Source organism: Salmo salar, chromosome 04, assembly GCF_965601325.2.
Source record: "Salmo salar chromosome 04, fSalSal1, whole genome shotgun sequence".
NCBI classification, from domain to species: domain Eukaryota; kingdom Metazoa; phylum Chordata; class Actinopteri; order Salmoniformes; family Salmonidae; genus Salmo; species Salmo salar.
Genome location: NC_138294.1, coordinates 72,795,245 through 72,811,490, shown reverse-complemented (window position 1 = coordinate 72,811,490; position 16,246 = coordinate 72,795,245). Strand labels below are relative to the sequence as shown.

General features: G+C 43.5%; 1 protein-coding gene across 7 annotated transcripts in view; it reads left to right on the top strand.

Moving 5' to 3' along the window:
- Nucleotides 1–10,015, top strand: part of LOC106603692 (MAP/microtubule affinity-regulating kinase 4) — a 52,453-nt gene extending 42,438 nt beyond the window's left edge. For 2 of the 7 annotated variants that reach the window (XM_014197683.3, XM_014197682.3), the window contains exons 15-18: nt 4,230–4,508; nt 5,107–5,189; nt 9,149–9,193; nt 9,446–9,641. In XM_014197683.3, coding sequence (XP_014053158.1) covers nt 4,230–4,508; nt 5,107–5,189; nt 9,149–9,193; nt 9,446–9,510 — 472 coding nt within the window. In that variant the 3' untranslated portion in view covers nt 9,511–9,641. Of the gene's footprint in view, nt 1–4,229; nt 4,509–5,106; nt 5,190–9,148 lie in introns of all 7 variants that reach the window. The other 5 variants (XM_014197677.3, XM_014197676.3, XM_014197680.3 and 2 more) reach the window with 4 other exon arrangements.
- The last annotated feature ends 6,231 nt before the right edge of the window (nt 10,016–16,246 follow it).

The following is a 16,246-nucleotide window of genomic DNA, read 5'->3' as shown; positions in this document are numbered from 1 at the left end:
ACAAGCTATTTCTGGTGTGCGTTTATTCCATGTTTTATATCACGAGGTATGTTTATTTGTTTGTACTTTATTATTGTGACTGTTTGCGCGTTTTTGCACTTTGGCATATTGGATGGAGGTTTCGACGCAGTGGCGTCCGTCTCTTGGTTTCTCCTGCCTAAATAAGGTGTACGCCTGTTCACAACTCTCTGCTCTCCTGCACCTGACTCCGCTCCCAGTACGCACACCATTGACACCTGTCAACCATACAATTTTTCAATTCCTCATCAATGCAAGGGGATTTAACAGTTTTCACAGTAATTTTCTTAATGGGTGCGTGCTTATTAGTAGCTGGAATAGGTAGTTTCATAAAGGGGTCAAGTGCAGCATCTGGTTGCTCCTCATTACACACCACAGACCAGCAAATATTCTTTACATCATCAACATATGAATCACTACAAAACTTCTTGTAAACTTAGCAAAAAATAAGAAAAGAAAATGACCCACGGGCTTAGTAAATATTGCAAAAGAAAATCAATGATTTTTACTTTAAATAATAGGTTTCTGGTTTTACTTACATTTTTGAATATAGAACTTAATGTGTTGAAAAAAACGGACATTTGCCAATACAAATCCAAGGTAATATGCTGCTAAATTTGAACGAATATTTCAAATTTAGCAGATTTAACAACTTAAAAATATGATATTCAAATTATCATTGTTATGTAGGACTGACATGCTAGATCTCATGCTGAAAAATCTTTAGCTAGCTATATTGCCAGAGTACGTTATATAAACTCAGCAAAAAAAGAAACGTCCCCTCACTGTCAACTGCGTTTATTTTCAGCAAACTTAACGTGTAAATATTTGTATGAACATAACAAGTTTCAACAACTGAGACATAAACTGAACAAGTTCCACAGATATCTTGTCAAGTGTCAGAGTGCAGCGGGTAGGACGGAGTCAGGCACAGGACACAGAACTGAGTAAAAACTTCCTTTACTCGAATAAAACAACAAAATCCTTCCACGCACGGAAACACACCAGCTCACAGAAATCTCGACCACTTAACAACGAACAAACACGCACAAAAACCATGGGGAAAACAGAGGGTTAAATAATGAACATGTAATTGGGGAATTGAAACCAGGTGTGTAAAACAAAGACAAAACAAAAGGAAAATGAAAAGTGGATCGACAATGGCTAGAAGACTGGTGACGCCGAACGCCGCCCGAACAAGGAGAGGGACCGACTTAGGCGGAAATCGTGACAGTACCCCTTCTTGACGCGCGGCTCCAGCAGTGCTCCGACACCGGCCTCGGGGACGACCCGGAGGACGAGGTGCAGGACGACCCGGGTGAAGACGGTGAAATTCCTGCAGTAACAACGGGTCCAGGATGTCCTCCACCGGCACCCAGCATCTCTCCTCCTCCTCCCACTACACGAGGTACTGAAGGCCCCTCGCCCGACACCTTGAGTCCATGATGGCTCGAACAGTATACGCCGGGGCCTCTTCGATGTCCAGAGGGGGCGGAGGAACCTCCCGCACCTCAGACTCCTGGAGCGGACCAGCCACCACCGGCCTGAGGAGAGACACATGGAACGAGGTGTTAATATGGTAATCAGGGGGGAGCTGTAACCTATAACAAACCTCGTTCAGTCTCCTCAGGACTTTAAATGGCCCCACAAACCACGGACCCAGCTTCCGGCAGGGCAGGCGAAGGGGCAGGTTTTGGGTTGAGAGCCAGACCCAGTCCCCCAGCGCATACACCGGGGCCTCACTGCGGTGGCAGTCGACGCACGCCTTCTGCCGCCTGATGGCCCGTTGCAGGTGCACATGGGCCGCGTCCCAGGTCTCCTCCGAGCACCGAAACCATTCATCCACCGCAGGTGCCTCGATCTGGCTCTGATGCCACGGTGCCAGGGCCGGCTCATAACCCAGTACACACTGAAAAGGAGATAGGGGAGTGGCGGAGGGAGTTTTGGGCCATCTCTGCCCAGGGGATGAACACCAGATTCAGCTAAGGTCTAGAACTTAAGGAATGATTTGTACCAAAAACAAATGATAGTCCCACTAAGCACAAACCATATGGAATGCTGTGGTAGCCATGCTGGTTAAGTGTACCTTGAATTCTAAATAAATCACAGACAATGTCACCAGCAAAGCACCCCCACACCATCACACCACCTCCTCCATGCTTCACGGTGGGAACTACACATGCGGCGATCATTCGTTCACCTACTCTGCGTCTCATAAAGACACAGCAGTTGGAACCAAAAATCTCCGTTTTGGACTAATCAGACCAAAGGACAGATTTCCACCGGTCAAATGTCCATTGCTCATGTTTCTTGACCCAAGCAAGTCTCTTCTTCTTGTTTGTGTCCTTTCGTAGTTGTTTTTTTGCAGCAAATCGACCATGAAGGCCTGATTCACGCAGTCTCTTCTGAACAGTTGATGTTGAGATGTGTCTGTTACTTGAACTCTGTGAAGCTTTTATTTGGGCTGCAATTTCTGAGGCTGGTAACTCTTATGAACTTATCCTCTGCAGCAGAGGTAACTCTGTGTCTTCCTTTCCTGTGGCGGTTCTCATAAGAGCCAGTTTCATCATAATGCTTGATGGTTTTTACGACTGCATTTGAAGTAACTTTCAGTTTCAAGTTCTTGAAATTTTCTGCATTAACTGACCTTCATGTCTTAAAGTAAGGATGGGCTGTCGTTTCTCTTTGCTTATTTTAGCTGTTCTTGCCAAAATATGGACTTGATCTTTACCAAATAGGGCTATCTTCTGTATACCACCCCTACCTTGTCACAACAGAACTGATTGGCTCAAACGCATTAAGAAGGAAATACATTTCACAAATGTACTTTTAACAAGGCACACCTGTTAATTGCAATGCTTTCCAGACGACTACCTCTTGAAGCTGGTTGAGAGAATGCCAAGAGTCTGCAAAGCTTTCAAGGCTTTTGAAGAATCTCAAAATTAAAATAGATTTGTTTAACACTTTTTTTGTTACTACATGATTCCATATGTGTTATTTCATAGTTTCGATGTCTTCACTATTATTCTACAATGTAGAAAATAGTAAAAATAAAGAAAGACCCTTGAATGAGTAAGTGTGTCCAAACTTTGACTGGTACTGTAAATTGTATGTTACAGAAGTGTCCAGACACCTTTTTTTGTGATTTCACTTGGTTTTTTTTACATTTTCCCCAAACAGCAAATCACTTCCTCATCCTTGTGTGTGGGCACTTCCTCATTCTCATTGTGTAGTATGGGGCCCCCAAAAAAACATGAACAAAGGCTCCAAAAACACCCCAATACTTATTTTTAGAACCTGCAAAGCTCTCAGAATAGTGAAGCAGGTCTTTTTTGTTGTACACATGAAATTGTGTAATTCTTAATTTTATCCGCAACATTATATTCCATTTTGTTGCGACTTGAGCGATACCTTTACATCCATTCTACAGGTAACTGCTAAAATAAAGGAAACACTTGAGTAAATGTGGTATACAATGTCGTCACAAATGTGGGACCAGCGCCCTTGTAACTACCAGCGCTGTTGCTAACTAGCATAGCTGGTACCATTTGTTGCCAAGAGTAATGGGATATTAGAATCGTGTTGTCCACTGGGCACACACTGGTTAAATTTCAATGAAATTATGTTGAACCAATGTAGAATAGAGGTTGAATCTACATCTGTGCCCAGTGGGGGATTTTCTGTTTGGGGTAAGTTTCTCAAAAACAAGTGAAATCACAGAATAGGTGTCTGGACCCATCTATAACATTCTATTTACATATACATTTGAGATTTGATTGTTAAAAACAAAACTTCTCCTTTAACCCAACTCATACGAAAGACACACATACATGCATACAGGCTTTTGGAGAGGTGCGGGGGGCTGCCAGACTGAGCGCCCGGAGAGCTGTTGTTGTGAGGAGTTGAGTGCCTTGCTGAAGGGGACAACGGCAGGCAATGGCATCTAGGATTTGATACCAGCAACTCTCCGGTTGGTTGCCAGATCACTTCCCATTTCCTGCCAGGTCACTTCTGACAGATTTTTCCCGTTGGACCCGGGATTTGAACTGGCAACCCTCTGGCTGCTTGATCACCTTTCTAACTGCTAGGCTACCCGGCGCCCCGTTTCTAGTGTTGTTTTTTGTCAACCATGTTATTGTGAAGCCGAAGACAAGCTTCCACTTAGTGTGGACAGTAATATTTGTCTAATTGTAATTGTCTCTCTGCTCCAGCTCCCTGTCCCACCGCCTGCCCCCCACATCCCCCTCCACCCTGAGCATCTCTGGGGCCGGGGCCTCCTCCTCCTCTAGCGAGCGCTGCCGTCTGACACGGGGCTCCACCATTCGAAGCACCTTCCACGGGGGCCAGCTGAGAGACCGGGGCCCGCCCGTCTACTCGGCCCCACCCACCTCCCCCACTCTGTCCCACCATGATGCAAGTCCCCTGCCGCACGCCCGTAGCCGTGCCACCTCCAACCTCTTCACCAAGCTCACCTCCAAACTCACACGCAGGTAAGCGGTCACCTCCGTAACGGTCACCTCCGTAACGGTCAACTCCGTAACGGTCACCTCCGTAACGGTCACCTCCGTAACAGTCACCTCCGTAACACCTTCCTCCTTACTCACGCGCAGGTAATCGGTCACCTCCGCAACACTCACCTCAGTAACGCTTGCCTCCAAATGCAGGGGACAATCACCTTAGTGAATAGTAGCAGTCACCTCCGTAACACCTGCCTCCAAACTCACAAGCAAGTAGTTGTGGACCAGGGTCGTGTTTAGAAGGGGAAATGGGGGAGGTAGGCACACTAACTGAATTTGTTCAAGAAGATCACTGATTATCATTTTCTGTTACACAAAGTTACAGACCACAGCCCTGGGCCCTGACATTGGAAACAGAGCTTACCCAGCTCTCCCTGGAATCAGCTATAATATACAGTATAATCACATATATGTAATGTAATGAAACATATGCTTCCTCCATGCCAATCAGCTACAGCTGCGCTGTTATCCACCATTCCTTTGGCCATGATTCAATTATATTCTCTTTCTCCCCTTCCTCTCCCATTTCTTTTTCTATCTCTCTCTTTTGCTCTTCCTCTCCTTACATCAGGGTCAATCTAGAACCCTCTAAGCGCCAGGGCTCAAACAAATCAGTCTCGGGTTGTACCCTTCCCCAGGGATCAAAAACAGTTAGTAAGTTCCCATGTCTCTAGCTTCTCTCTGTCGGCCTGCTTGCCTGCCTGCCTGCCTGCCTGCCTGCCTTCTGGACATACTAACACTGTGTGTGTGTGTGTGTGTGTGTGTTTGTGTGTGTGTGTGTGTGTGTGTGTGTGTGTGTGTGTGTGTGTGTGTGTGTGTGTGTGTGTGGTGTGTGTGTGTGTGTGTGTGTGTGTGTGTGTGTGTGTGTGTGTGTGTGTGTGTGTGCGCCTGTCTGACTGTGTTCCTGTTTACTTACAGTACCAGTCAAAAGTTTGGACACACCTACTCAAACTTAGAAATAACACATATTGAATCATGTTGTAACCAAAAAAGTGTTAAACAAATCAAAATATATGTTAGAGTCCTCAAAGTAGCCACCCTTTGCCTTGATGACAGCTTTGCACACTCTTGGCATTCTGTCAACCAGGTTCATGAGGAATGCTTTTCCAACAGTCTTGAAGGAGTTCCCACATATGCTGAACACTTGTTGGCTGCTTTTCCTTCAATCTGCAGTCCAACTCATCCCAAACCATCTCAATTGGGTTGAGGTCGGGTCATTGTGTAGGCCAGGTCATCTGATACAGCACTCCATCACTCTGCTTCTTGGTCAAATAGCCCTTACACAGCCTGGAGGTGTGTTGGGTCATTGTCCTGTTGAAAAACAAATGATAGTCCCACTAAGCACAAAAGAGATGGGATGGCGTATCGCTGCAGAATGCTGTGGTAGCCATGCTGGTTTAATGTGCCTTGAATTCTAAATAAATCACAGACAGTGTTACCAGCAAAGCACCATCACACCTCCTCCTACATGCTTCACAGTGTGAACCACACATAGGGAGATATTCCGTTCACCGACTCTGCGTCTCACAAAGACACGGTGGTTGGAACCAAAAATCAGACCAAAGGACAAATTTCCACTAGTGTAATGTCCATTGCTCGTGTTTCTTGGCCAAGCAAGTCTCTTCTTCTTATGGTGTCCTTTAGTAATAGTTTCTTTGCAGCAATTCGACCATGATGGCCTGATTCACACAGTCTCCTCTGAACAGTTGATGTTGAGATGTGTCTGTTACTTGAACTCTGTGAAGCATTCATTTGGGCTGCAATCTGAGGTGCAGTTAACTCTAATGAACATCCTCTGCAGCAGAGGTAACTCTGGGTCATCCTTTCCTGTGGCGGTCCTCATGAGAGCCAATTTCATCAAAGTGCTTGATGGTTTTTGCGACTGCACTTGAAGAAACTTTCAAAGTTCTTGAAATTTTCCGAATTGGCTGTAATGATGGAATGTTGTTTGTCTTTGTTTATTTGAGCTGTTCTTGCCATAATATGGACTTGGTCTTTTACTAAATAGGGCTATCTTCTGTATACCACCCCTACCTTGTCACAACACCCCTACCTATACCACCCCTAGCCTGTTAACTTTTAACAAGGCTCACCTGTTAATTGAAATGTATTCCAGGTGACTTCCTCATGAAGCTGGTTGAGAGAATGCCAAGAGTGTGCAAAGCTGTCATCAGGCAAAGCGTGGCTACTTTGAAGAATCTCAAATATAAAATATATTTTGATTTGGTTAAGACTTTTTTGGTTACTGCATTAATCCATTTGTGTTATTTCATAGTTTTGATGTCTTCACTATTATTCTACAATGTAGAAAATAGTAAAATAATGAAAAACCCTTGAATGAGTAGGTGTGTCCAAACTTTTGACTGGTACTGTACCTATCTGTTTGCCTTTCTGTTACATACCTTTGTGTCTATCTGTATGTCTACCTGTCTGTCTGTCTATGTCTTACTGACCTGTCTGTCTGTATGACTTCCTTTCTTTAACTTCCCATGTGCCTAGTACTTACCTGTCTGTCTGTCTGTCTGTCTGTCTGTCTGTCTGTCTGTCTGTCTGTCTGTCTGTCTGTCTGTCTGTCTGTCTGTCTGTCTGTCTGTCTGTCTGTCTGTCTGTCTGTCTGTCTGTCTGTCTGTCTGTCTGTCTGTCGGTATGCCTGTCGGTATGCCTGTCGGTATGCCTGTCGGTATGCCTGTCGGTATGCCTGTCTCTCTGTACGTCTTACCTGTCTGTATGTCTGTCTGCCTTACCTGTCTGTCTGTAGGCCTGTCTGTCTGTCTGTCTGTCTGCCTCTGTCTGTATGCATGTCTGTTTGTCTGTCTATCTGTTTGACTGTCTGTCTACCTACTTGTCTTTATTCTATAGCTCTCTCACACTGCTTTTTGGTTCATTCCTTTGGCATGCCTGGGGGATTACACTTTACTTGAACCCTGCATCATAAGGGCTACATAACACTGTCATAACAATGACTTAACGTGACACAAACAATGAATTAGCTATGGCAGTTTTGATAGACAATTGGCTGATATACAGTAAACATGGTCTCAGTTGTCATAAACTGACACCTATGATATATGTTATGAAAGTGTTATTTATCCTTTTATTATACGTAAGGGCTTGCGTTAAAATAATTATTTGTTCCAGGGGCACCATTCTAGTGCATAAGGTCTTCCTGTGACTCCATCTACTTTGTTTTATTTTGAATGACAGTTGATTCCCGGACATGCGGACTGTCTTTGTTGTGTGGTGGAATTGATAGTGACGTACAGTTGGTGTCACAGAATGCACCAACATTTACGCTGCTGTGGATTCTCCCACCTCACCCTAAAAGACGTGGAGTACAATCATATCAGTACAGATTCACTGTTCCCACTGGACAAACACAATATGAGAAGCATGGGGTTGTTTTTTATTTTTTATATTGATACAGCCTTATTAGTTGACTCTGTTGTGCGAGTCAGGGCGCTCTGATACGGGGGTAATATTGCAGTAATATCACTCCATACTCTGACCCGTATTCATGGGTTGCACTTACGTCACCCAGTCGTGTCACGCCATCTGAATGGAGGCTCCCTAACGTTTTACCAAATATTTTTTAGAACTAAACCAAGATACACCACAACCTGTCGTTTCCAATGGGAGCAAATTAAGCACAGTGGGCAGAACAAGCAAGGAGGTGGGCAGAGCCAAGCACGAGCTAGCGAGATCCTATTGGCGCGTTCTAGCATGCGTTTGCATATTTCCATTAGGAAATGCCTACTCTGTGAAGTGCGTGTGTGCAGTAACTCAATTCGCCATTGCCCTCCTTCTAAACAACAACAAATTTTACAACTTTGGCAAAGGGTCAAGTCTACAAGACTTAGTCAACTCTGTTCGTAACAGATTATTGTTTTGTGAAAAGCAAACTGTATTCAGATCAAATGTTTAATCGCTGAGAAAACTAGCGTATCGGACCAATTCCATCTTGCTCCATGTTCTTCCACTGCCGGCCGCTGGTGCTTCCTCCTCACCATATTTGGTGGGGAGTGGAACTTCAAACCGGATGCTTCAGATTTATACATCTGGTGAAACATATGGCTCCTTGTTCTATCTGTGGTTATACTGCATCTAAAGTTAATCTGACGACATCACAATGATGACAAAAGGTTTTCCTACTCATTATTTGTCTCCTTTAGAAATGACATCGTATTTCCAAGCCACTATAACGCACTTTCGACTAAATCTTCATCAACGCCAATTGACAATGAATTGAGTAAAACATTGACTCAGGAGTCAATAGAACTTTCATGATAATATTGTGAGGCAACATGCAACCCATGAACACCTGGTGGTTTTTGTTGCTGTTGCTGTTTGCTTGTCCTCACTCTGATTTATTTTCATTTCTTTTTGAAAGGCTTCACTGTATTGTGGCTGATGACTGTGTACTTGGTGGACATGGAACTGCATCTCCCATAAATCACCTCTCCGATTCCCCCTTTAACTGTGTGTGTGTGTGTGTGTGTGTGTGTGTGTGTGTGTGTGTGTGTGTGTGTGTGTGTGTGTGTGCGTGTGTGTGTGTGTGTGTGTGTGTGTGTGTGTGTGTGTGTGTGTGTGTGTGTGTGTGTGTGTTCTCTACGCAGGGTCACAAATGAACCTGAGGGAATCTGCCGATCTGCGGTCACAAGGTCAGTATATGTCACAAGGTCAGTATATCCGGCAACCCTTCGTCAACCCATCTAGAACTCATGTTTCAGACAGTAAACTTGCACACCTTAACTGGACATTAAAGTTTCGATTCAACAACCCGTCACAAGTTTTTCTTCAGAACCCACATTTACTACCCCTTTCCCTCTAACAGCTGTTCTCTCCTCTTTTTTCCTAAACTCTTCCACACCTCTGTCCTTTCTCCTACTTTTCTGTCCCTTTCTGGCCTCCAGTCGCCATTTACCTGGGCATCAAAAAGCGTCCGAGCCCCGGGCCGTCGGACGTGGCTGGGATCTGAGGGGACCTGGGGGGCGGCGGGACCCGGCGGAGGTGGTGCTGGCTCTGCGGGAGGCGGCACGGGGTTGCGGCTGCCAGGTCCACCATGCCGGCCCCTTTCTGCTCTCCTGCACCCACGGGGCGGCCGGTGGTCAAGTGGCCTTTGAGGCCGAGGTGTGCCACCTCTCCACAGGGGGCAGTGCCGCCAACAATGAGTCTTCCAACGGGGTGCGCTACACGCGACTCTGGGGGGCACCGCTTGCTTTCCGGGACATCGCCACGCAAATCTCGAAGGACCTCGAACTCTGAATATAATGGGGGTTGAGAAGGATGGAAAGAGAAATAGATAAAGGGACTTGGGGTTGGACCCGAGATAAATACATTTCCTCCTGTCTCTTATGTGGCTAAAGACCTACCCCCCTCCACACCAGTCTCAACCTAACCACCCAAACCCCCCCCTCCACACCAGTCTCAACCTAACCACCCAAACCCCCCCCTCCACACCAGACTCAACCTAACCACCCAAACCCCCCCCCCCTCCACACCAGTCTCAACCTAACCACCCAAACCCCCCCCCCTCTACACCAGTCTCAACCTAACCACCCAAACTCCCCCCTCCACACCAGTCTCAACCTAACCACCCAAACCCCCCCCTCCACACCAGTCTCAACCTAACCACCCAAACCCCCCCCTCTACACCAGTCTCAACCTAACCACCCAAACCCCCCCTCCACACCAGTCTCAACCTAACCACCCAAACTCCCCCCTCCACACCAGTCTCAACCTAACCACCCAACCCCCCCCCTCCACACCAGTCTCAACCTAACCACCCAACCCCCCCCTCCACACCAGTCTCAACCTAACCACCCAACCCACCCCCTCCACACCAGTCTCAACCTAACCACCCAAACCCCCCCCCTCCACACCAGTCTCAACCTAACCACCCAAACCCCCCCCCCCCCGTCCACCACCACCCCCCCCCCCCCCCCGTCTCAACCTAACCACCCAAACCCCCCCCTCCACACCAGTCTCAACCTAACCACCCAAACCCCCCCCCCTCCGCACCAGTCTCAACCTAACCACCCAAACCCCCCCCTCCACACCAGTCTCAACCTAACCACCCAAACCCCCCCCTCCACACCAGTCTCAACCTAACCACCCAAACCCCCCCCCTCCACACCAGTCTCAACCTAACCACCCAAACTCCCCCCCCTCCACACCAGTCTCAACCTAACCACCCAAACCCCCCACGCCACACAGACTCAAGCATACCCTCCCCCCAACTTCATCCACTGGATCCGGACCAGAGAGAAATCCAGCTTCATATTTTTTATCGTTAACTCTAGCCATAATGACTATTATTTTTATGATTGGTATCATTGTGGTTTTTAACCATCACCACCTCCGAATCGACACTATCGAAAACATTCTCGAAAACGTTTCTTGTGTCTCGCCGTCTTTGATCGTCTTATGCGTGTCACTGTATGTGTTTTTGGTCATTCTTCTCCCATTTGAACATTAATATGGATTAAGTGATTATCCAAGGACTTGTCGCCAGTGGACAACATGCACAAATAGGGAGACAGTTAACTCAATGATTTGACAAGTGGCCTGAAAAGTTGCTCTGTTTTTCATTGTGTGCATGGTATGGGCGGGATTAAATTATTGGCAATGACAGAAGAGTTGACAGACACTTTGAACCAGCCAATGGTAACCTTCACATCCATTTTCCACTTACAATATCATCAACTGAATAAAGTAGCAGATGGGGATGTTTTCTTGGACACACCATGAATCTTTCTCAGTAAGTCTTATTGCACATGACAAATATAAACTGGACGGATATAGGTTTCAGTTTTGTAGTATTGTACAACCCACACCGTAATAAGCTGTTTTGTTAATGTATAAGATCAGGTAGTATACACTTTGGTACACATCATGCTCCATCAGCGGCAATATGAAAACGTAATCTATGTAGATCAAAACTGTGGTTCACAGTGCTATTTTTTCACCTTCATACCTCTTTAGCTACCTGTACATTTGGTTTCCTGCACACACCCTTGCAAAGTAATTCCATTGGCACATTCCTTTTCCTGAGAAACTATTTTAACCCTCTGATTGGCTGGGATCAATGTCTGTGTTGGAACTGGTCATTACCAATAATCATATCAAGCTGTTTTTAAGCATTTCATCCCCTACTTCTCACGATATGATCTATCCCTTTTACCTTTCTTCAGCAAAGTTGAATTCAAGTCATGAAAGAGGTACACAGTTCCTCTGCATAAAATAGCCTAACTCAATGTATTATGGCTGAAAGGGTGGCTGGGAAGGAAAAAAATGCAACCGCGGTTCACTGCAGAACATTGCGCCCTTGAATGCCACATGGCTTTGCCAAAATGAAAAGCTGTCAGACATACTAGTGAACCAAATTTGGAACAGACAATGTTTGAAGTACATGATTATTTAAGTATTTATATTTCAAATACTTTATTTCTGTGTATTTGAGTAAGTCATATATATATATATATATATATATATATATATATATATATATATATATATATATATATATGACATATTGCTTTCAGTGCAATGCGATGCAATGCAATTTCGTTTGATTTCTATTCCGTGCCATGCCGATTTATCTTCAGCCATCTCACTACATTGAAGGTGAACATCAAAATCTGTTTTTTTCTGAGGCAACTGAAACCACCCAATCCCATTCCCACTGTTACACACACACTGGTGCCTCTACTCTGACACCCTTCAGCATTTTGACATTGGTGAACTTCAGATCAAACTAGTTTTGTCTACTGCTGATGACTGTCCCACATGACAAAATGCTACAGTTTACTATATAATACTATAGTACTTACTATAGAATTATGTAGTTAACTGCAGTATACTGTTGAATACTATAGTCCACACTGTAGTATCCCTCGATCGTGTAGTGCTTACTATAGAATTTTGTAGAATACTAAACTCCACATTGTAGTATCCATTGATCATGTGTAGTACGTACTATAGCATGTTGTAGTATACTGTAGAATACTATAGTAAATACTACAGTCATTTCCGCAAAAATACTACAGTATCCGCAAAAACACTACAGTGTTTTAACTATAGTAATTCTACAATATTCATTTGCATATACCTCACCCATTCCCATACCCCGTACCCCAATTTGTGCCACCCATGAATGAGAAACCTACATGCCAAGTATAGACCATATATATTGTGGTCCCTACAGGTTATATAAAAGAGCAGAAGCTCTAAAGTATCCGTTCAGACTCCATTCCTACGTACCTACAGGTTATGGAAAATTAGCTCTTTTAGTGTTTGTCCTGTTGGTTTCCTACAGGGTGGCAAGTAGCCTAGCAGTTAGAGCGTTGTGCCAGTAATCTAAAGGTTGCTGGTTCGAATGCATGACCTGACAAGGTGAAAAATCTGTCCGATGTGCCCTTGAGCAAGGTACTTAACCCTAATTTGCTAAAAGGGCCCCATACTACTATGGCTGACCCTGTAAAACAACACATTTCACTGCACCTATCCGGTGTATGTAACAATAGTAAACTCTATAGTAAATCATCTCCGCAAAAACACTACAGTACACTACAGTCATGTCTGCAAAAATACTACAGTATATACTACAGTACATTACACTGATGTCTGCAAAAACACTACAGTATATACTACAGTACATTACAGTCATGTCTGCAAAAACACTACAGTATATACTACAGTACATTACAGTCATGTCTGCAAAAACACTACAGTATATACTACAGTACATTACAGTCATGTCTGCAAAAACACTACAGTTGAATACTATAGTAAAGTCTGCAAAACACTACAGTGAATACTATAGTATATAAATATAGTAATACTACAGTATTTTTACCATAGTATATTAATGTATTTTTTCATGTGGGGTCGGCTACTGTGGGTTGTAGGGGAAGTGCATAAACACGCAGAGGAGTCATTTAGAGAGACAGAGGGAGAGAGACAGAGACGAGAGGAGAGAGAGAGAGAGACATAAAGACAATGTGACTGGGATGCTGTGTTTTCCCTGTTGCTCCTCTTACAGTATGCCTACATACAGTAAAAGTTCAATGTTGGAAAATAAGAAGCTCAAAAAGCTCACCCTCCTCCTGATTAGAATAAAGGATGTACTGTGATGTTCATGTAGGCTACAGAGACCAAGATGTCTGCCTGGTTATTTACTGTTAATGCTCTGTCTCAGTTGTGGCTTTTTGCTCATGGTGATTTAACCAGTCAGACCAAAGTGATCATGTAGGGTTTGATGTTCATCACAAGCGTTTTTGCTGTCTGTATGTCAGTTTGTTTTTGCAATCCTCCTCCTGTCGTATATATTTTTTAAAACACTCACAACTGTCATCTGCTTCACAGACACGTTGTTGAATCATCTCTTCTGAATCTCCTTGTGCTGTTTTGTCTGCCCCATGACAGGATCCCCTATATAGGAGAACAATACTAGTCCACTACATTTCACCGCCCTTTACAGTACAGACGACACACTTATTGACCTGAAGAGGGTCAGTCCTATAACATTGTGGTGTATATTAGCATTAGGTAATATAGACCTCAATGCACTTTGCTTTGACTTGAATCAGCTCCTTCCAGTGGACCCTAGGGCAATGTCCATAATGAGCCACTGGAGGGCGCCAATGTCTTAAATGTGAACACTTCAATTTGTGGATATTTGCACAGGTACTTTTATTTATTTTTTAGATGAATATCGTAATAAAAAAAACTGGATTTATATCAGCCAGTTAATGGCTGTATATAAAATATATGAATATAGTATATATCTTAGCGGTCAAGGTTTATTTATAGCTAGAACAAGGGAAGTGCTTCTAGTTTAAAGCAGTTTCTGTCAATGACAATAGGGAACAATACCATCCTGCATGACTTCAGAGTTTGGGTTTTGGGGGTAAAAAATGTAATGATTCACACCCATAGGTGGAAGCTTTATGAAATAAAGATGCAGTCAGTGTTTCGACATGATTATGGACACAGAGAAAATGTACTGGGTATTGTACCAGCTCTTCCCCCCCCCCTATCACAAGTACAGATGGCAGATTTGGGGTAAATTCCAATGATTTGACTTCTTCTATTACTTACAGGGAAATTGGTTCACTTGATATTCCAAAATGTAATTCACAAATCTCTGAATTTCTCTACTGTATAACAAAATGTAAAATAACAGAAACATTGTTTTAAATTCCAATGTGTTGTTACAAATTCTGCAATTTTACAAATGTTTAAATTGACGTTTGAATTCAGACCATCTCTGATGGTCAGGCACATCTGGGGTTGGGTTGGGTTGCGTTCAAGCCATAGAAACGTCCATTTATGTTTTTACAGGACGAAAGGGAAGCATCTGGTTGAACATATCCACAGTGGTTGCTAAGGTGACGGGAAAAAAAATTTCCAGGTGGAATACAAACCTATGAAATGCATTTAGAAAAAGATAGTACAATGTGTGCTGGTATGCCTATAAGAGACTGTCAGTGGTACAGATGGTTGTTGGAAACAGTATTATGGCCCCAGGGGCTCAGTATTTAAGTAATGTGCATTGTCATGCTGGAACTGTTTATTTGTTTTAACCGTTGATGTAATATGCAATAGAGGCCAATGAGATGGATGAAGAGACACGTTTTGACCTGGACGCCTAATTCTGTTCACCCATTGACCCCTTCAGAAACAAACAATGTGAGGTTGTGTTGCCCAAAGGCCCTGGTGCTTTTGGTCTACAGCGAAAGTGAGAAACATGGAGCTGACGAGAAATAAAATTCACAAATGTTATCTTTTCCCTTTTAGTTTTTTCTTCCAATGGATCTCTCAGTTTGCTGCGTGAGTGATCATCACTTGATTCTTGCTATTGCTCTTACTGCTAATAATAACTTTGTTCCTCCTTCATTGTTGGACGGTTAGGCTTTGAATATTATCTTTACCTTACTACCCAGCAAACACACAAGCACCACACAATGTTGTCTCAGTGTTTACTCCAGGTTGTGAGCTTCAACTTGCCCTTGAAAAACATGTAAGTGCTGCCATGTCTTAACAGCACTTTTAATAACTGTTAGTCTATTCCATTATTGGAAAAAGTACCCAATTGTCATACTTGAGTAAAAGATACCTTAATAGACAATGACTCAAGTGAAAGTTACCCAGTAAAATATTACTTGAGTAAAAGTCAAAGTATTTGGATTTAAATATACTTAAGTGTGAAAAGTAAATGTAATTGCTTTAAGTATCAAAAGTAAAAGTATAAATCGTTTCAAATTCCTTTATATTAAGCAAACCAGATGGCATAATTTTCTTGTTTTTTAATTTATTTACTGATAGCCACAATCCAACACTGACATAATTTACAAACAAAGTATTTGTCCGTCAGATCAGAGGCAGTAGGGATGACCAGGGATGTTCTCTTGATAAGTTTGTGAATTTGACAATTTTCCTGTCCTGCTAAGGCCTCCCCGAGGACTGGAGTTGCCCACCCCTGTAAGCATTCCAAATGTAATGAGTACTTTTGGGTGTCAGGGAAATGTATGGAGTAAAAAGTACATAATTTTTTTTGGAATGTAGTGGAGTAAAAGTAAAAGTTGTAAAAAATATAAATAGTCAAATAAAGTACAGATACCCCCAAAAAACAACTTATGTAGTACTTTAAAGTATTTTTACTTCAACGTACTTACACCACTGGTCTAGTCTACACCTTACTGTGGTAAAAG